Source organism: Bombina bombina, chromosome 4 (genome assembly GCF_027579735.1).
Source record: "Bombina bombina isolate aBomBom1 chromosome 4, aBomBom1.pri, whole genome shotgun sequence".
NCBI lineage: Eukaryota > Metazoa > Chordata > Amphibia > Anura > Bombinatoridae > Bombina > Bombina bombina.
Genome location: NC_069502.1, coordinates 136,661,113 through 136,683,962, shown reverse-complemented (window position 1 = coordinate 136,683,962; position 22,850 = coordinate 136,661,113). Strand labels below are relative to the sequence as shown.

At 42.0% G+C, this 22,850-nt stretch overlaps 1 protein-coding gene across 1 annotated transcript in view; it reads right to left on the bottom strand.

The window, feature by feature from the left end:
- HS1BP3 (HCLS1 binding protein 3) overlaps positions 1 to 22,850 on the bottom strand; it is a 529,390-nt gene that overhangs the window by 345,676 nt on the left and 160,864 nt on the right. The window contains exon 3 of the mRNA XM_053709642.1: positions 5,215 to 5,422. Within this exon, the coding sequence (XP_053565617.1) occupies positions 5,215 to 5,422 (208 nt within the window). The remainder of the gene's footprint in view (positions 1 to 5,214; positions 5,423 to 22,850) is intronic.

Here is a 22,850-nt window from a genome sequence, read left to right as displayed (position 1 = left end):
ACCAGATTCGGATGTTCGAACGGACCCTGAACAAGAAGGTCTCGTCTCAAAGGTAGCTTCCAAGGTGGAGCCGATGACATATTCACCAGATCTGCATACCAAGTCCTGCGTGGCCACGCAGGAGCTATCAAGATCACCGACGCCCTCTCCTGATTGATCCTGGCTACCAGCCTGGGGATGAGAGGAAACGGCGGGAACACATAAGCTAGTTTGAAGGTCCAAGGTGCTACTAGTGCATCCACTAGAGCCGCCTTGGGATCCCTGGATCTGGACCCGTAGCAAGGAACTTTGAAGTTCTGACGAGAGGCCATCAGATCCATGTCTGGAATGCCCCATAGTTGAGTGACTTGGGCAAAGATTTCCGGATGGAGTTCCCACTCCCCCGGATGCAATGTCTGACGACTCAGAAAATCCGCTTCCCAATTTTCCACTCCCGGGATGTGGATAGCAGACAGGTGGCAGGAGTGAGACTCCGCCCATAGAATAATCTTGGTCACTTCTTCCATCGCTAGGGAACTCCTTGTTCCCCCCTGATGGTTGATGTACGCAACAGTCGTCATGTTGTCTGATTGAAACCGTATGAACTTGGTCCTCGCTAGCTGAGGCCAAGCCTTGAGAGCATTGAATATCGCTCTCAGTTCCAGAATATTTATCGGTAGAAGAGATTCTTCCCGAGACCAAAGACCCTGAGCTTTCAGGGATCCCCAGACCGCGCCCCAGCCCATCAGACTGGCGTCGGTCGTGACAATGACCCACTCTGGTCTGCGGAATGTCATCCCTCGTGACAGGTTGTCCAGGGACAGCCACCAACGGAGTGAGTCTCTGGTCCTCTGATTTACTTGTATCTTTGGAGACAAGTCTGTATAGTCCCCATTCCACTGACTGAGCATGCACAGTTGTAATGGTCTTAGATGAATGCGCGCAAAAGGAACTATGTCCATTGCCGCTACCATCAACCCGATCACTTCCATGCACTGAGCTACGGAAGGAAGAGGAACGGAATGAAGTATTCGACAAGAGTCCAGAAGTTTTGTCTTTCTGGCCTCTGTTAGAAAAATCCTCATTTCTGAGGAGTCTATAATTGTTCCCAAGAAGGGAACCCTTGTTGACGGGGATAGAGAACTCTTTTCCACGTTCACTTTCCAGCCGTGCGATCTGAGAAAGGCCAGGACGATGTCCGTGTGAGCCTTTGCTCGAGGGAGGGACGACGCTTGAATCAGAATGTCGTCCAGGTAAGGTACTACTGCAATGCCCCTTGGTCTTAGCACAGCTAGAAGGGACCCTAGTACCTTTGTGAAAATCCTTGGAGCAGTGGCTAATCCGAAAGGAAGCGCCACGAACTGGTAATGTTTGTCCAGGAATGCAAACCTTAGGAACCGATGATGTTCCTTGTGGATAGGAATATGTAGATACGCATCCTTTAAATCCACCGTGGTCATGAATTGACCTTCCTGGATGGAAGGAAGGATAGTTCGAATGGTTTCCATCTTGAACGATGGGACCTTGAGAAATTTGTTTAAGATCTTGAGATCTAGGATTGGTCTGAACGTTCCCTCTTTTTTGGGAACTATGAACAGATTGGAGTAGAACCCCATCCCTTGTTCTCTCAATGGAACAGGATGAATCACTCCCATTTTTAACAGGTCTTCTACACAATGTAAGAACGCCTGTCTTTTTATGTGGTCTGAAGACAACTGAGACCTGTGGAACCTCCCCCTTGGGGGAAGTCCCTTGAATTCCAGAAGATAACCCTGGGAGACTATTTCTAGCGCCCAAGGATCCAGAACATCTCTTGCCCAAGCCTGAGCGAAGAGAGAGAGTCTGCCCCCCACCAGATCCGGTCCCGGATCGGGGGCCGATATTTCATGCTGTCTTGGTAGCAGTGGCAGGTTTCTTGGCCTGCTTTCCCTTGTTCCAGCCTTGCATTGGTCTCCAAGCTGGCTTGGCCTGAGAAGTATTACCCTCTTGCTTAGAGGACGTAGCACCTTGGGCTGGTCCGTTTTTACGAAAGGGACGAAAATTAGGTCTATTTTTTGCCTTGAAAGGCCGATCCTGAGGAAGGGCATGGCCCTTACCCCCAGTGATATCAGAGATAATCTCTTTCAAGTCAGGACCAAACAGCGTTTTCCCCTTGAAAGGAATGTTTAGTAGCTTGTTCTTGGAAGACGCATCAGCCGACCAAGATTTCAACCAAAGCGCTCTGCGCGCCACAATAGCAAACCCAGAATTCTTAGCCGCTAACTTAGCCAATTGCAAAGAGGCGTCTAGAGTGAAAGAATTAGCCAATTTGAGAGCATTGACTCTGTCCATAATCTCCTCATAAGGAGGAGAGTCACTATCGAGCACCTTAATCAGTTCATCAAACCAGAAATATGCGGCTGTAGTGACAGGGACAATGCATGAAATGGGTTGTAGAAGGTAACCCTGCTGAACAAACATCTTTTTAAGCAAACCTTCTAATTTTTTATCCATAGGATCTTTGAAAGCACAACTATCCTCTATGGGAATAGTGGTGCGTTTGTTTAAAGTAGAAACCGCTCCCTCGACCTTGGGGACTGACTGCCATAAGTCCTTTCTGGGGTCGACCATAGGAAACAATTTTTTAAATATGGGGGGAGGGACGAAAGGAATACCGGGCCTTTCCCATTCTTTATTAACAATGTCCGCCACCCGCTTGGGTATAGGAAAAGCTTCTGGGAGCCCCGGCACCTCTAGGAACTTGTCCATTTTACATAGTTTCTCTGGGATGACCAAATTTTCACAATCATCCAGAGTGGATAATACCTCCTTAAGCAAAATGCGGAGATGTTCCAATTTAAATTTAAAAGTAATCACATCAGATTCAGCCTGCTGAGAAATGTTCCCTAAATCAGTAATTTCTCCCTCAGACAAAACCTCCCTGGCCCCCTCAGATTGGGTTAGGGGCCCTTTAGAGATATTAATATCAGCGTCGTCATGCTCTTCAGTAACTAAAACAGAGCATCCACGCTTACGCTGACAAGGGTTCATTTTGGCTAAAATGTTTTTGACAGAATTATCCATTACAGCCGTTAATTGATGCATAGTAAGGAGTATTGGCGCGCTAGATGTACTAGGGGCCTCCTGAGTGGGCAAGACTCGTGTAGACGAAGGAGGGAATGATGCAGTACCATGCTTACTCCCCTCACTTGAGGAATCATCTTGGGCATCATTGTCATTATCACATAAATCACATTTATTTAAATGAATAGGAATTCTGGCTTCCCCACATTCAGAACACAGTCTATCTGGTAGTTCAGACATGTTAAACAGGCATAAACTTGATAAGAAAGTACAAAAAACGTTTTGAAATAAAACCGTTACTGTCACTTTAAATTTTAAACTGAACACACTTTATTACTGCAATTGCGAAAAAACATGAAGGAATTGTTCAAAATTCACCAAACTTTCACCACAGTGTCTTAAAGCCTTGAAAATATTGCACACCAATTTTGGAAGCTTTAACCCTTAAAATAACGGAACCGGAGCCGTTTTAAGCTTTAACCCCTTTACAGTCCCTGGTATCTGCTTTGCTGAGACCCAACCAAACCCAAAGGGGAATACGATACCAAATGACGCCTTCAGAAGTCTTTTATAAGTATCAGAGCTCCTCTCACATGCGACTGCATGCCATGCCTCTCAAAAACAAGTGCGCAACACCGGCGCGAAAATGAGACTCTGCCTATGCTTTGGGAAAGCCCCTAAAGAATAAGGTGTCTAAAACAGTGGCTGCCGATATTATTATATCAAAATACCCAGAATAAATGATTCCTCAAGGCTAAATAAGTGTTAATATCAATCGATTTAGCCCAAAAAATGTCTACAGTCTAAATAAGCCCTTGTGAAGCCCTTATTTACAATCGTAATAAACATGGCTTACCGGATCCCATAGGGAAAATGACAGCTTCCAGCATTACATCGTCTTGTTAGAATGTGTCATACCTCAAGCAGCAAAGGACTGCAAACTGTTCCCCCAACTGAAGTTAATTGCTCTCAACAGTCCTGTGTGGAACAGCCATGGATTTTAGTTACGGTTGCTAAAATCATTTTCCTCATACAAACAGAATTCTTCATCTCTTTTCTGTTTCTGAGTAAATAGTACGTACCAGCACTATTTGAAAATAACAAACTCTTGATTGAATAATGAAAAACTACAGTTAAACACTAAAAAACTCTAAGCCATCTCCGTGGAGATGTTGCCTGTACAACGGCAAAGAGAATGACTGGGGTAGGCGGAGCCTAGGAGGGATCATGTGACCAGCTTTGCTGGGCTCTTTGCCATTTCCTGTTGGGGAAGAGAATATCCCACAAGTAAGGATGACGCCGTGGACCGGACACACCTATGTTGGAGAAATGTATATAAGAACTATAATTTAATATTAATAAAAGTGTGAGGAATTAAGAAATATTTTTTCCAAACATGCGCACACATTTTTATTGTGAGTATCATAATTACTGCAATAAAACACCCATATTTGAATTCTGCAATGTTCCATGAGCATAGCAATACCCCCTATGTACTGGTTATATTTGGGTTTCTGGAAGTTACAGGGTCAAATATGGGGCCTGCCAATATCAGTTTACACAGAAATTTGACAAATTAATTTAAACAGCAGTGAAAGGGTTCATTATTTAAAAAAACACATTTTAAAAGCTAACTCCCTCAACCAACTCAACAATTTACACTTACTGATCAGAGAGATCACAGCAATAACACTGTGACCAGCATCTAAAGGGTTATTTTTTTTTTCACTCAACGTTTTTTTTTATTTTTTATTAGGAGATGTATATAACTGTTTGGGACAATTTGTAGGCGTGATCTCTCTGCCTCTCTCGCCTCAGATCACACTGAGGAAAGAGAGAGGGAAATGCAGACAGACAATGATTCTAGTTATTGGCTGTCACATTGTATCAGTAACTGCTTGTCACTGCAATCACGTGACTCAATTGCGCTGATTGGTTCCTGGGGGCTGTCTGCGTTGCCAGGCAAGTGCCTGCATCAGATACAAGCATGTACATTTTACAGGGGATAGTAGTGGGGACCACAGAATTTCCGGTCCTAACGTGGTTAAGGCACAGTGTTTTCAGGACGGCATGGACCGTCCTAACGTTGTTAAGAGGTTAACCAAGAGATTTTTCGAATTTTTCTTTTAAAAATCTGTAAATATGAAAAACACACAAAACAGAACCAATTACCTAGAAATTCCAACAGCTCTGGACAGCTCGCTAGTTCTTTCTCCTTTGAAATAGATTTCACGAGTTCATTGAATGCTGCTCTTCGCTCTCGGATATCAGATTCTCCGACAAATAAAACCTTTCTTGGAAAAGGTGGCAAAGAAACGTTGGGATAATGAGCAGTAATCTTCTGATAAAACTCTTCAAGTTCGCTGTATTTGCGGAACACCTGTGCAAAAATAGAACATAAATAAAAAGGTTAAAGTGATGACAACCTTTATTAAACTGTAAGTCATAACACAAAAGGTCATCTTTCAAAATGCATTATTTTGTATAAAAACGTCCCTGTTTTAAAATGAATGTAAACTCACGGTCACCTCTCATCCTCATGTTGTGAATCTCCAAAAATAAAGGTTAGTTTAAGTCATCATTTTTTTATAAATGCATATCAAATCAGAATATAAAGGTATTTAGCGATATTTTTCTTACTTTATTCCTCCGCCCGCCATCTTGTCCCACATTTCTAAGGTGATTGACAGTTCCTTAAACGAATAGTCTATTTCACCACGTGGCGTCCATCCCCTTTTATTCTATGTCACGTGATGTAACTGCGCATGCGTTCCCTTCTGATTCATGATTGACAAGCAATGAGTGTCCACATCTAGCGCATGCGCTAAGCATTTACTACCTAATTTGCATTAGCGATCACGGATAGAGGAAAGTAAGTATCGATCCGACCGATTTCCTGATACTTTTTTAAGAAATAACTATTGGGAATTAAAATTGAAATGTGATTGAAAGCTAACAATATCTTTTTGTTAGATACGGCGAAAACACGCAGGCGCAATGTAATCTTCTTTGCCGATAACGATTCTCAATGGATCAGGGAACACATGCGCATATTAGCCATCATTTTAAAACGCATGCGCAAATTGAGTTCTCGTCGTGAGCGCGCTTAAGGACTACGTAATAGAGCAGGCGGGACAGCTCTATACGCAACGTAGTCAGAATACAGGAAGTCCAGGATGGGAGGAGTTATCCTTCAAAACAGAGATAAGTTGTAAAATAAATTATAATATGATAAAATGAATTTTTAAGAAAACAAAAATTGCGGTTTCAATGATAAGTTTATTGAGAATTGGTAGTGTAGATTAAAAACCTTATAATTTACATTCACTTTAATCAACCTCTTGCTGCCTCAGTACTAGATCCTTTTTCAGCTATTGATATTTAGCAAAATACATAGGTCAATATGGACCTTCGTCAGTTGCAAGAATTTACAAAGAACAGATATACAAATAGTCATTTATTTCTTAGTTAGAAACTTCATATTTCTGGCAACATTTACTGTAAAATGAGGTACTCAAACGCAATTATAACGATCACAAGCTGTCCTGGAAACTTAACCTGCAGGCAGGGCCGTCTTTAATATTGACTGGACCCTGGGCAAACATTTTCTTGCCCCCCCCCCCGCGCATTCAATTTCGCTCTCCACTCCAACATCCCAAAAAACAAATAAATCATTTTATTTTATATTTTTTTTAAAAAAAGATTAGCCCAGCAGTGAATCATCCACTGTTGGGCTAATCATTTTTAAAAAAAATATGAAATACATTGCAATATGTGAAACTGGACCTAAGCAGTACTAATAAGTAAAAAAATATATATATATTCCTCGACTGTGTATTAATTTAATATATTTACTAATTATTTAATTATTTAATTAAATGTTGGTTTTTAATTTATTTTATATATTTTTTTAAGTACATAAATATTTAATGCAATGCACGGCATCGCATAGTAAAAATCAGTGGTTGGACCTAATGTCTACAGGGCCCTGGTGCAAGAATTTATTTTGTGCCCCCCTAAAAGCATCTCACCAGTTTTAGGATATTCACTACATATTTATTGTTTAGACAGCTACTGTACAGCAAAATTACCACTTTCATGAATACCAAGGGAATGCCTAACATAACAAACTCCCGTAATTCATATAGAATTATTTATTTAAAGCAATGTTTAGCCTGATAATTATATGCAGATTTTTTTAAAATAGTATTGGTTGTTCAAATTTTGAGAGTAAAAAAATTATGCTTACCTGATAAATTATTTTTTTCATGATGGTGAGAGTCCAGAGCCATCACATGGTGGATTGAATAACAATTACACTAGGAGGAGGCAAAAACACCCGAGATATCAAATCTTTTAATCCCTCCCCCTACCCTGTACAATTACACTAGGAGGAGGCAAAAACACCCGAGATATCAAATCTTTTAATCCCTCCCCCTACCCTGTACAATGTAGGCATACATGTGGCAAAGAGAAAGGTGTAAAACAGAAAACCAGGAAAAATAAAGCAGGGCAATTGAAGTGCAAACCGGTACTGCTGCCAACTGGACAAAAAAACAAGGCAGGGTCTTGTGGACTCTTACCATCATTAAAGAAACTAATTTATCAGGTAACTATACAATTTGTCATTTTTCATAAAATAGTGAGGGTCCACAAGCCATCACATGTGGCATCCTATACCCAACAGTGAAGTCCACAAGACCACCATGAAAAAGGGTGGGAAAACAGTTAAGGCAGGTATGTTACTGAACAGGCACCGATTCCTGCAACACTTTCCTGCCAAAAGCAGCCTCTGAAGAGGCAAATGTGTCAAATTGATAAAATTTAGAAAAAGTTTATAAGGAAGACTAAGTAGCCGCTTTACAAATTTGGTCAATGGATGCTTTATTCCTGAAGGCCCAACATGTGACAACTGCTCTAGCTAAATGAGCAGTAATGCGCTCCGGGGTAGTCTTTCCTGCCACAAAGTACGCCTTGTGATTAAAGGCCTTAAACAAGAGGCTAAGGTAATTAATGTAACTTTCTGGTCCTTGTGAGATCCAGAAAAATGGAAGGAAAAAAAAAAAAAAGAAGAGGAATTTTTAAATATCCTTTGTAGCTTCAAGGTAAAATGTTAAAGCTCTCAGAACATCTAGGTAGTGAACAAGTCACTCCTTAGAATTATTGGGAGCTGGATATAATGATGGAACCACAATTTCCTGATTAATGTTATCTGAAGATACTAGCTAAGGAAAAAAGTAGTTTGTTTTAAGTACCACTTTATGCTGATAAAAAATCAAATAACGAGGCTCACAGGAAAATGCTGAAAGCTCATACACTTTCTTGGCTGATGAAATGGTTAAGAGGAATATAACATTCCAAGACAATTGAATTTCAAGACCATGCATAGGGTCAAAGGATGAGTCTGGATGACCCTTAAAACAAGATTGAGATTCTATGGTGGAATAGCTGGTTTAAAAAACGGTCAAAGCAGATATCTGACCCTTAAAGGGACATTACACACTAGATTTTTCTTTGCATAAATGTTTTGTAGATGATCCATTTATATAGCCTATACAGTTTTTTTTGTTTTAAATTTATAGTTTTGCTTATTTTTAAATAGCATTGTGCTGATTTTCAGGCTCCTAACCAAGCCCCAAAGTTTTAGGAGAATACTGATGTATACCTACTCCAGCTTGCTCCTGTTTGTGTAAAGAGTCTTCATATGCAGAGGAATGGGGAGGGGGGTGTCTGCTAACAGTGGGTGTCCCAGCTACATTTTCAACAGAGCTAAACTGGGAGCTTCTAAGTAAGTTTTTTAATGGTTTTATACTGGATTTTTATATCAGTATCTGTGCATATTATTATTTATAGTAGCGTCTATTACATGCAGTTATATGAAATTGGTGTAAACTGTCCCTTTAGGAGAACTAGCTGATGAGCCTTTTTCCAGAATGTATGAACTGTAGCACTCTAGGAATTAAAAAGGAATTCAAGCAGTATTCTTTAGCTTCACACCAGGAAAGAGAGGTTTTCCTTTCTGATATATGCGCCTGGTTTTCTTGCCTAAATTAGAGTATCAATAACTTGATCAGCTAACCCTCTTTGGGACAGGATTAGGCATTCAATCACCATGCCATCAAATTTAGCGCTTTGAGATCCTTGTGTAAGAAGGTCCTTTCTGAGAGGAAGTCGCCAAGGCAGGCAGGATGATATCTGATCTGCATACCAAGTACTTCAAGGCCACACCGGAGCAATCAGAATTACTGAAGCTTGTTCCTGTTTGATCCTTGTTATCACCCTTGAAAGCAACAAAAATGAAGGAAAGATGTACATGAGATTGAGCAAACAGGGTACTACTAAGCCATTTACAAGGAAACCCTGAGGATCTCAAGACCTGGCACAATACCGGGGGAAACTTATTTTTCTCACTATCTGGTCGAATACCTCTTGATTAAGAGACCATTGTCCCAGGTGAAGGTACTGGCAACTAAGAAAGTCCAATTCTCAATTGTTCACTCCTGGGATGTGAGTCTGCCACCATGTCAGGGACTGCAAGTAGAATCATCGGAGACAGATCTTTGTAACCTTCGTTCCATAAGCAACAGGCTCAATTAAAGAGGTTATAGATGGTATCTGACAAAAGGAACTGCACCTGAAGGCGCTTTTTTATCATGACATCTATGACTTCGATGCATTGAGCCACAAAAGGAAGAAAATTAATTTGTACAAGGGCACGCACCTTCTGTAGCTTAAGACTGCGTTGTTCTGTTCGAGACATGGATATCCAAAGATTAGTATTTAGTGGATAATAATAGAATATCAATAAAATTTATTAGGCAATGCAGGGCATATGAATAGACCGGTCCGGTCGCCAATGGCGAGTAAAAATTCTGAAGGCCCAACATGTGACAACTGCTCTAGCTAAATGAGCAGTAATGCGCTCCGGGGTAGTCTTTCCTGCCACAAAGTACGCCTTGTGATTAAAGGCCTTAAACAAGAGGCTAAGGTAATTAATGTAACTTTCTGGTCCTTGTGAGATCCAGAAAAATGGAAGGAAAAAAAAAAAAAAGAAGAGGAATTTTTAAATATCCTTTGTAGCTTCAAGGTAAAATGTTAAAGCTCTCAGAACATCTAGGTAGTGAACAAGTCACTCCTTAGAATTATTGGGAGCTGGATATAATGATGGAACCACAATTTGCTGATTAATGTTATCTGAAGATACTAGCTAAGGAAAAAAGTAGTTTGTTTTAAGTACCACTTTATGCTGATAAAAAATCAAATAACGAGGCTCACAGGATAATGCTGAAAGCTCATACACTTTCTTGGCTGATGAAATGGTTAAGAGGAATATAACATTCCAAGACAATTGAATTTCAAGACCATGCATAGGGTCAAAGGATGAGTCTGGATGACCCTTAAAACAAGATTGAGATTCTATGGTGGAATAGCTGGTTTAAAAAACGGTCAAAGCAGATATCTGACCCTTAAAGGGACATTACACACTAGATTTTTCTTTGCATAAATGTTTTGTAGATGATCCATTTATATAGCCTATACAGTTTTTTTTTGTTTTAAATTTATAGTTTTGCTTATTTTTAAATAGCATTGTGCTGATTTTCAGGCTCCTAACCAAGCCCCAAAGTTTTAGGAGAATACTGATGTATACCTACTCCAGCTTGCTCCTGTTTGTGTAAAGAGTCTTCATATGCAGAGGAATGGGGAGGGGAGTGTCTGCTAACAGTGGGTGTCCCAGCTACATTTTCAACAGAGCTAAACTGGGAGCTTCTAAGTAAGTTTTTTAATGGTTTTATACTGGATTTTTATATCAGTATCTGTGCATATTATTATTTATAGTAGCGTCTATTACATGCAGTTATATGAAATTGGTGTAAACTGTCCCTTTAGGAGAACTAGCTGATGAGCCTTTTTCCAGAATGTATGAACTGTAGCACTCTAGGAATTAAAAAGGAATTCAAGCAGTATTCTTTAGCTTCACACCAGGAAAGAGAGGTTTTCCTTTCTGATATATGTGCCTGGTTTTCTTGCCTAAATTAGAGTATCAATAACTTGATCAGCTAACCCTCTTTGGGACAGGATTAGGCATTCAATCACCATGCCATCAAATTTAGCGCTTTGAGATCCTTGTGTAAGAAGGTCCTTTCTGAGAGGAAGTCGCCAAGGCAGGCAGGATGATATCTGATCTGCATACCAAGTACTTCAAGGCCACACCGGAGCAATCAGAATTACTGAAGCTTGTTCCTGTTTGATCCTTGTTATCACCCTTGAAAGCAACAAAAATGAAGGAAAGATGTACATGAGATTGAGCAAACAGGGTACTACTAAGCCATTTACAAGGAAACCCTGAGGATCTCAAGACCTGGCACAATACCGGGGGAAACTTATTTTTCTCACTATCTGGTCGAATACCTCTTGATTAAGAGACCATTGTCCCAGGTGAAGGTACTGGCAACTAAGAAAGTCCAATTCTCAATTGTTCACTCCTGGGATGTGAGTCTGCCACCATGTCAGGGACTGCAAGTAGAATCATCGGAGACAGATCTTTGTAACCTTCGTTCCATAAGCAACAGGCTCAATTAAAGAGGTTATAGATGGTATCTGACAAAAGGAACTGCACCTGAAGGCGCTTTTTTATCATGACATCTATGACTTCGATGCATTGAGCCACAAAAGGAAGAAAATTAATTTGTACAAGGGCACGCACCTTCTGTAGCTTAAGACTGCGTTGTTCTGTTTGAGACATGGATATCCAAAGATTAGTATTTAGTGGATAATAATAGAATATCAATAAAATTTATTAGGCAATGCAGGGCATATGAATAGACCGGTCCGGTCGCCAATGGCGAGTAAAAATTATTGCGGGCAAGTAAAATTTAAAATTTACCAGCTTGGCTGGCGATCTCACCATGGCAGCTTTGCGCTATTTTTTGGTTAATACTGCAGCCGCACTATTTTTTTACAGCAGCCCCTTAATACTAGCTTATGGTCCATTGTTAGTGATGTCACGCCAGGACACACTATATTTTTGGAGCATACACACTTTTATTTGGGAGCATTGATACAAGCTTGTGTTCCGGATCGGATTGATGTCACAGCAAACAACCTCGTTAACGGCAGACGCTTTATGTTTTGTGGGGCACAATACTAAGTACATTGTTAGCGATGTCGCAACTGATGCACAATTTTGTATGGACTACAATACCAGCGTAAATAATGAAAGAAAGTGCTGCTCAGGTTTGCATTTTATATTATTCTGACATACCGACCATGCTTCTGGAAGTTACTTTAGCGATGTCACAGCATACGCACTATTTTTTTGGGAGCAGCATTCCGGTAGCAGACACTGCTGCTCAGGTTTACATTAATCTCTATTTTGCAGACTTACTGATAATTCCTGTTCGATTTCAAAGTGATGGTTATATGATGTGGCGCTATCTTAATAATGTCAGTGAACCATCAAAGAAGAAGAAGGTAGATGATGCAGATAAAGAGAAAGGGACAGAGAATACGAAAAGGAAAAGAGAGAGAGATAATTCAAAGACAGCTGGATGATTAATGATAAGGGGGGAAAGAGAGAGTGGCTTGTGTACAACAGCTCAAAACAGGTTATGCTATGTAGTGTATGGCAGGCATTTTCAAACAAACGGAATGCATTTGTGGAAGGTACCAGCACAATGAAACTTGAAGGTATTCGATCACATGAGCTTTCATCAGGGCATCTATGAAGTGTCCAGTGTGAGTCAAACCGCAAATTAAAGCAGACTGAAACACCTGCTGGACAGGCAATCGCTACCATGACAAAGGCACTGACAGAGAAAACTAAATTTATGCTTACCTTGATTTCTTCTATGGTAAGATGAGTCCACGGATTCATCCATTTCTTGTGGGATATTATCCTTCCCTACAGGAAGTGGCAAAGAGCACCACAGCAGAGCTGTCTATATAGCTCCTCCCTTAGCTCCACACCCCAGTCATTCGACCGAAGGTACAGGAAGGAAAAGGAGAAACTACAAGGTGCAGAGGTGACTGAGTTTAAATCAAAAAATATAATCTGTCTTAAAATGACAGGGCGGGCCGTGGACTCGTCAAACGGATGATGCTTTTTAGCCAAAAGGCAAGAGAGGTAGCCGTAGCTTTTTTACCTCTACGTTTTCCAGAATAGACAACAAACAAAGAAGATGTTTGACGAAAATCTTTGGTCGCTTGCAAGTAAAACTTTAAAGCACGAACCACGTCCAAGTTGTGCAATAGACACTCCTTCTTAGAGGAAGGATTAGGACACAGAGAAGGAACAACAATTTCCTGATTAATATTTTTATTAGAAACAACCTTAGGAAGAAATCCAGGTTTGGTACGCAGAACCACCTTATCAGCATGGAAAACAAGATAAGGCGAGTCGCATTGAAATGCAGATAGTTCAGAAACTCTTCGAGCCGAAGAGATAGCAACTAAAAACAGAACTTTCCAAGATAGAAGCTTAATATCTATGGAATGCATAGGTTCAAACGGAACCCCTTGAAGAACTTTAAGAACTAAATTCAAACTCCATGGCGGAGCAACAGGTTTAAACACAGGCTTGATTCTAACTAAAGCCTGACAGAAAGACTGAACGTCTGGAACATCTGCCAGACGTTTGTGCAGTAGAATTGATAAAGCAGATATCTGTCCCTTTAAGGAACTAACTGATAGCCCCTTCTCCAATCCTTTTTGGAGAAAGGAGAAAATCCTAGGAATCCTGATCTTACTCCATGAGTAGCCTTTGGATTCGCACCAATCAAGATATTTACGCCATATCTTATGATAAATTTTCCTAGTGACAGGCTTTCGAGCCTGAATCAAGGTATCTATGACCGACTCAGAGAACCCCCGCTTGGATAAGATCAAGCGTTCAATCTCCAAGCAGTCAGTCGCAGAGAAACTAGATTTGGATGCTGGAACGGACCTTGAAGCAGAAGTTCCTGTCTCAGTGGCAGAGACCAAGGTGGAAGAGATGACATGTCCACCAGGTCTGCATACCAAGTCCTGCATGGTCACGCAGGTGCTATCAAAATCCCCGAAGCTCTCTCCTGTTTGATTCTGGCAATCAAACGAGGAAGGAGAGGAAATGGTGGAAACACATAAGCCAGGTTGAACGACCAGGGTACTGCCAGAGCATCTATCAGTACTGCCTGGGGATCCCTTGACATGGACCCGTAACAAGGAAGTTTGGCATTCTGACGAGACGCCATCAGATCCAATTCTGGTGTGCCCCATTGCTGAATCAATTGTGCAAACACCTCCGGATGGAGTTCCCAATCCCCCGGATGAAAAGTCTGGCGACTTAGAAAATCCGCTTCCCAGTTCTCCACTCCTGGGATATAGATTGCTGACAGATGGCAAGAGTGAGTCTCTGCCCATCGAATTATTTTGGTAACCTCTATCATCGCTAGAGAACTCCTTGTTCCCCCCTGATGATTGATATATGCTACAGTCGTGATATTGTCTGACTGAAATCTTAGGAATCTGGCCGATGCCAGCTGAGGCCACGCCTGAAGCGCGTTGAATATCGCTCTCAGTTCTAGAATATTTATCAGGAGGAGAGCCTCCTCCTGAGTCCATACTGCACCCCAGCCCAATAGGCTGGCGTCCGTCATCACTATGACCCATGCTGGCCTGCGGAAACACATTCCCTTGGACAGATGATCCTGTGACAACCACCACAGAAGAGGGTTTCTGGTCTCTTGATCCATATTTATCTGAGGAGATAAATCTGCATAATCCCCATTCCACTGTTTGAGCATGCAAAGTTGCAGTGGTCTGAGATGCCAGCGAGCAAATGGAACTATGTCCATTGCCGCTACCATTAAACCGATTATCTCCATACACTGAGCCACTGACGGCCGAGGAATGGAATGAAGAACTCGGCAGATGGATGAAATCTTTGATTTCCTGACCTCCGTCAGAAAAATTTTCATGTCCACCGAATCTATCAGACTTCCCAGGAATGGAACTCTTTTGAGAGGGATAAGAGAACTCTTTTTTACATTCACCTTCCACCCGTGAGATCTTAGAAAAGCCAACACGATGTCCATGTGAGACTTGGCTAGTTGGTAAGTTGACGCATGGATTAAGATATCGTCCAGATAAGGCGCCACAGCTATGCCCCGCAGCCTTAGAACCGCCAAAAGGGACCCTAGCACCTTTGTGAAAATTCTGGGAGCCGTGGCCAACCCGAAGGGAAGAGCCACAAACTGGTAATGCTTGTCCAGAAAGGCGAACCTGAGGAACTGGTGATGATCTTTGTGGATAGGAATGTGTAGATACGCATCCTTTAAGTCCACGGTGGTCATATATTGACCCTCCTGGATCATTGGCAAAATTGTCCGAATGGTCTCCATCTTGAAGGATGGGACTCTGAGGAATTTGTTTAGGATCTTGAGATCCAAAATTGGTCTGAAAGTTCCCTCTTTTTTGGGAACCACAAACAGATTGGAGTAGAACCCTTGCCCCTGTTGTGTTTCCGGAACTGGGCAGATCATTCCCATGGAATATAGGTCTTCTACACAGCGTAAGAACGCCTCTCTTTTTGTCTGGTTTACAGACAATTGAGAAAGATGGAATCTCCCCATTGGGGGAGAATCTTTGAAATCTAGAAGGTACCCCTGGGTTACTATTTCTAAAGCCTAGGAGTCCTGAACGTCTCTTGCCCAAGCCTGAGCAAAGAGAGAAAGTCTGCCCCCTACTAGATCCGGTCCCGGATCGGGGGCTACCCCTTCATGCTGTCTTGGTGGCAGCAGCGGCCTCCTTGGCCTGTTTACCCTTGTTCCAAGTCTGGTTAGGTCTCCAGACTGACTTGGATTAAGCAAGATTCCCCTCTTGCTTTGCGACAGGGGAAGAGGAAGTGGGACCACCTTTGAAGTTATGAAAGGAACGAAAATTATTTTGTTTGGTCCTCATCTTATTCGTCTTATCCTGAAGAAGGGCATGGCCTTTCCCTCCAGTGATGTCTGAAATGATCTCTTTCAGTTCGGGCCTGAATAGGGTCTTACCCTTAAAAGGGATGGCTAAAAGCTAAGCCTTAGATGACACATCAGCAGACCAGGACTTAAGCCATAACGCTCTACGCGCTAAAATGGCAAAACCTGAATTCTTCGCCGCTAATTTAGCCAACTGAAAAGCAGCATCTGTAATGAAAGAATTAGCTAGCTTGAGAGCCCTAATTCTATCCAGAATATCCTCCAATGGAGTCTCAACCTGAAGAGCCTCTTCCAGAGCCTCGAACCAAAAGGACGCTGCAGTAGTTAAAGGAACAATGCACGCTATAGGTTGGAGAAGAAAACCTTGATGAACAAATATTTTCTTCAGGAGACCCTCTAATTTTTTATCCATAGGATCTTTAAAAGCACAACTGTCCTCAACAGGTATAGCTGTACGCTTAGCCAGGGTACAAATAGCTCCCTCTACCTTAGGGACCATCTGCCATGAGTCCCGCACGGCGTCTGATATGGGAAACATTTTCTTAAAAGTAGGAGGGGGAGCGAACGGAATACCTGGTCTATCCCACTCCTTAGTAACAATTTCCGAAATCCTCTTAGGGACCGGAAAAACATAATTTATGCTTACCTGATAAATGTATTTCTCTTGTGGTGTATCTAGTCCACGGATCATCCATTACTTGTGGGATATTCTCCTTCCCAACAGGAAGTTGCAAGAGGATCACCCACAGCAGAGCTGCTATATAGCTCCTCCCCTAACTGCCATATCCAGTCATTCGACCGAAAACAAGCAGAGAAAGGAGAAACCATAGGGTGCAGTGGTGACTGTAGTTTAAAATTAAAAAATACCTGCCTAAAAAAAATGACAGGGCAGGCCATGGACTGGATACACCACAAGAGAAATTTATCAGGTAAGCATAAATTATGTTTTCTCTTGTAAGGTGTATCCAGTCCACGGATCATCCATTACTTGTGGGATACCAAAGCTAAAGTACACGGATGAAGGGAGGGACGAGGTAGGTACTTAAACGGAAGATACCACTGCCTGTAAAACCTTTCTCCCAAAAATAGCCTCCGAAGAAGCAAAAGTATCAAATTTGTAGAATTTTGAAAAAGTATGAAGCGAAGACCAAGTCGCCGCCTTGCAAATCTGTTCAACAGAAGCCTCATTTTTAAAGGCCCATGTGGAAGCCACAGCTCTAGTAGAATGAGCTGTAATCCTTTCTGGAGGCTGCTGGCCAGCAGTCTCATAGGCTAATCGGATTATGCTGCTTAGCCAAAAAGAAAAAGAGGTTGCCGAAGCCTATTGACCTCTCCTCTGTCCATAGTAGACAACAAACAAAGCAGATGTTTGACGAAAATCTTTAGTAGCTTGTAAGTAAAACTTTAAAGCACAAACCACGTCCAGATTGTGTAATAGACGTTCCTTCTTTGAAGAAGGATTAGGACACAAAGATGGAACAACAATCTCTTCATTGATATTCTTATTAGATACCACCTTAGAAAAAACCCAGGTTTGGTACGCAGAACTACCTTATCTGTATGAAAGATCAGATAAGGAGAATCACATTGTAAGGCAGATAACTCGGAAACTCTACGAGCCGAGGAAATAGCTACCAAAAAAAGAACTTTCCAAGATAAAAGTTTGATATCTATGGAATGAAGAGGTTCAAACGGAACTCCTTGAAGAACCTTAAGAACCAGATTTAAGCTCCATGGCGGAGCAACAGGTTTAAACACAGGCTTGATTCTAACTAAAGCCTTACAAAATGCCTGAACGTCTGGAACATCTGCCAGACGCTTGTGCAAAAGAATAGACAGAGCAGAAATCTGTCCCTTTAAAGAACTAGCTGACAATCCTTTTTCCAATCCTTCTTGGAGAAAGGATAATATCCTGGGAATACTGACCTTACTCCATGAGTAACCCTTGGATTCACACCAATAAAGATATTTACGCCATATCTTATGGTAAATTTTCCTGGTGACAGGCTTTCGTGCCTGTATTAAGGTATCAATGACTGACTCGGAGAAGCCACGCTTTGATAACATCAAGCGTTCAATCTCCAGGCAGTCAACCTCAGAGAAATTAGATTTGGATGGTTGAAAGGACCTTGAAGTAGAAGGTCCTGTCTCAGCGGCAGAGTCCATGGTGGAAAGGATGACATGTCCACCAGATCTGCATACCAAGTCCTGCGTGGCCACGTAGGTGCTATCAAGATCACCGATGCTCTCTCCTGCTTGATTTTGGCAATCAGACGAGGGAGCAGAGGAAACGGTGGAAACACATAAGCCAGGTTGAAGGACCAAGGCGCTGCTAGAGCATCTATCAGCGTCGCCTTGGGGTCCCTGGACCTGGATCCGTAACAAGGAAGCTTGGCATTCTGGCGAGACGCCATGAGATCCAGTTCTGGTTTGCCCCCACGATGAATCAAGTGCGCAAACACCTCCGGATGGAGTTCCCACATCCCCGGATGAAAAGTCTGTCGACTTAGAAAATCCGCCTCCCAGTTCTCTACACCTGGGATATAGATAGCTGATAGGTGGCAAGAGTGAAACTCTGCCCAGCGAATTATCTTTGAGACTTCTAACATCGCTAGGGAACTCCTTGTTCCCCCTTGATGGTTGATGTAAGCCACAGTCGTGATGTTGTCCGACTGAAATCTGATGAACCTCATTGTCCCTAGCTGAGGCCAAGCCTGAAGAGCATTGAATATCGCTCTTAGTTCCAGAATAAGATTTAGTAGAGGGGACAAATCTTTGTAATCCCCATTCAACTGACTGAGCATGCATAGTTGCAGCGGTCTGAGATGTAGGCGTGCAAACGGCACTATGTCCATTGCCCTGAGCCACCGAAGGGTGAGGAATGGAATAAAGAACACGGCAGAAATTTAGAAGTTTTGATAACCTGGACTCCGTCAGGTAAATTTTCATTTCTACAGAATCTATCAGAGTCCCTAGGAAGGAAACTCTTGTGAGGGGGGATAGAGAACTCTTTTCCTCGTTCACCTTCCACCCATGCGACCTCAGAAATGCCAACACTATGTCCGTATGAGACTTGGTAATTTGGAAGTTTGATGCCTGAATCAGGATGTTGTCTAAATAAGGGGCCCCAGAACCTTCGTAAAAATTCTTGGGGCTGTAGCTAACCCAAAGGGAAGAGCTACAAACTGGTAATGCCTGTCTAGGAAGGCAAACCTGAGAAACCGATGATGATCTTTGTGTATCGGAATGTGAAGATAAGCATCCTTTAAATCCACTGTAGTCATGTATTGACCCTCCTGGATCATAGGTAGGATGGTACGAATAGTCTCCATCTCAAATGATGGAACTCTGAGGAATTTGTTTAAGCTCTTTAGATCCAAAATTGGTCTGAAGGTTCCCTCTTTTTTGGGAACCACAAACAGATTTGAGTAAAATCCCTGTCCCTGTTCCTCCTTTGGAACTGGATGGATCACTTCCATAACTAGGAGGTCTTGTACACAGTGTAAGAATGCCTCTCTCTTTATCTGGTTTGCAGATAATTGTGAAAGGTGAAATCTCCCTTTTGGGGGGGAAGCCTTGAAGTCCAGAAGATATCCCTGGGATATAATTTCCAACGCTCAGGGATCCTGGACATCTCTTGCCCATGCCTGGGCGAAGAGCGAAAGTCTGCCCCCTACTTGATCCGTTACCGGATAGGGGGCCGTTCCTTCATGCTGTCTTAGAGGCAGCAGCAGGCTTTTTGGCCTGCTTACCTTTGTTCCAGGTCTGGTTAGGTCTCCAGACCGTCTTGGACTGAGCAAAAGTTCCCTCTTGTTTTGCATTAGAGGAAGTTAATGCCGCACTTGCCTTGAAGTTTCGAAAGGCACGAAAATTAGACTGTTTGGCCCTTGATTTGGACCTATCCTGAGGAAGGGCATGACCTTTTCCTCCAGTGATATCAGCAATAATCTCCTTCAAACCAGGCCCAAATAGGGTCTGCCCCTTGAAGGGAATGTTAAGCAGCTTAGACTTTGAAGTAACGTCAGCTGACCATGATTTAAGCCATAGCGCTCTGCGCGCCTGGATAGCAAAACCAGAATTCTTAGCCGTTAGTTTAGTCAAATGAACAATGGCATCAGAAACAAAAGAATTGGCTAGCTTAAGTGCTCTAAGCTTGTCAAGTATGTCATCCAATGGAGTCGCTACCTGTAAAGCCTCTTCCAGAGACTCAAACCAGAACGCCGCAGCAGCAGTGACAGGAGCAATGCATGCAAGGGGCTGTAGGATAAAACCTTGTTGAATAAACATTTTCTTAATGTAACCCTCTAACTTTTTATCCATTGGATCTAAAAAAGCACAACTGTCCTCGACAGGGATAGTAGTACGCTTTGCTAGAGTAGAAACTGCTCCCTCCACCTTAGGAACTGTCTGCCATAAGTCCCGTGTGGTGGCGTCTATTGGAAACATTTTTCTAAAAATAGGAGGGGAAGAGAACGGCACACCTGGTCTATCCCATTCCTTAGTAATAATTTCTGTAAACCTTTTAGGTATTGGAAAAACATCAGTGCACACCGGCACTGCATAGTATTTATCCAGTCTACACAATTTCTCTGGCACTGCAATTGTATCACAGTCATTCAGAGCAGCTAAAACCTCCCTGTGTAACACGACGAGGTGTTCAAGCTTAAATTTAAATGTAGAAATATCAAAATCAGGTTGCATCATCTTCCCTGAGTCAGAAACATAACCCACAGAAAGAAGCTCACCTTCTTCAGCTTCTGCATATTGTGAGGCAGTATCAGACATAGCTCTTAAAGCGTCAGTATGCTCTGTATTTCTTCTAACTCCAGAGCTATCTCGCTTTCCTCTAAATTCAGGTAGTCTGGCTAATACCGTCGACATTGTATTATCCATGACTGCCGCCATGTCTTGTAAAGTAAACGCTATGGGCGCCCTAGATGTACTTGGAGCCATTTGAGCATGAGTCCCTTGAGCGGGAGTCAAAGGATCTGACACGTGGGGAGAGTTAGTCGGCATAACTTCCCCCTCGTCAGATTCCTCTGGTGATAAATGTTTTAAAGACAGAATATGATCTTTATTGCTTAAAGTGAAATCAGTACATTTGGTACACATTCTAAGAGGGGGTTCCACCATGGCTTTTAAACATAATGAACAAGGAGTTTCCCCTATGTCAGACATGTTTGTACAGACTAGCAATGAGACTAGCAAGCTTGGAAAACACTTTAAATCAAGTTAACAAGCAAATATAAGAAACTGCACTGTGCCTTTAAGAGAAACAAATTTTGTCAGAATTTGAAAAACAGTGAAAAAAGGCAGTAAATCAAACGAAATTTTTACAGTGTGTATAATAAGCTAACAGAGCATTGCACCCACTTGCAAATGGATGATTAACCCCTTAGTTCAAAAAACGGATCAAAAAAACGATATAGACTTTTTTTAACAGTCACACCAAACTGCCACAGCCTTGCTGTGGGCCTACCTTCCCCAACAAACGATTTTGGAAAGCCTAAGAGCCCTTTAGAGATGTCCTATAGCATTCAGGGGACTCCTGGAGGAAGCTGGATGTCTCAGTCTGTAAAGTTACTGCGCAAAAAAGCGTTAAATTAGGCCCCTCCCACTCATAGTAACACAGTGGAAAGCCTCAGGAAACTGTTTCTAGGCAAATTTAAGCCAGTCATGTGGAAAAAACTAGGCCCCAATAAAGTTTTATCACCAAAGTATATATAAAAACATTTAAACATGCCAGCAAACGTTTTATATTGTAAATATAAAAGAGTATTACCTCAGAAAGTAAGCATGATACAAGTCGCTATTAAATCACTGTATTCAGGCTTACCTTACATAAATGTGGTATCAGCAGCATTTTTCTAGCATTCACATCTTCTAGAAAATAATTTTAACTGCACATACCTCGTAGCAGGATAACCTGCACGCCATTCCCCCGCTGAAGTTACTTCTCTCTTCAGTCATGGGTGAGAACAGCAATGGATCTTAGTTACAACCTGCTAAGATAATAGAAATCACAGGCAGATTCTTCTATTTTACTGCCTGGGACAAAATAGTACAACTCCGGTAACAAACTTTTGATTGAAGCAAGATAACAGCTACATTTCACCACTTTCCTCTTACTACCTTCATGCTTGTTGAGAGTTGCAAGAGAATAACTGGATATCGCAGTTAGGGGAGGAGCTATATAGCAGCTCTGCTGTGGGTGATCCTCTTGCAACTTCCTGTTGGGAAGGAGAATATCCCACAAGTAATGGATGATCCGTGGACTGGATACACCTTACAAGAGAAAACATCAGTGTAGGCAGGAACCTCTTGAAATCTGTCCATTTTACACAATTTCTCTGGAACTACAATAGGGTCACAATCATTCAGAGTCGCTAAAACCTCCCTGAGCAATAAGCGGAGGTGTTCTAGTTTAAATTTAAAAGCCGTCATATCTGAATCTGTCTGAGGGAACATATTTCCTAAGTCAGAAATCTCTCCCTCAGCCAGCAAATCCCTCACTTCAGAACATTGTGAGGGTACATCTGATATAGCTAATAAAGCGCCAGAGGGATCAGCGTTTGTTCTCACACCAGACCTGCTGCGCTTCCCCTGCAACCCAGGCAGCTTAGATAAAACCTCTGTGAGGGTAGTATTCATAACTGCGGCCATATCTTGTAGGGTGAAAGAATTAGACGCACTAAAAGTACTTGGCGTCGCTTGTGCGCTCGTTAACGGTTGTGACACTTGGGGAGAATTAGATGGCATAATCTGATTCTCTTCTGACTGAGAATCATCCTGCGACATACTTTTAGTAGCTAAAATATGTTCTTTACAATTTATAGATCTTTCAGTGCATGA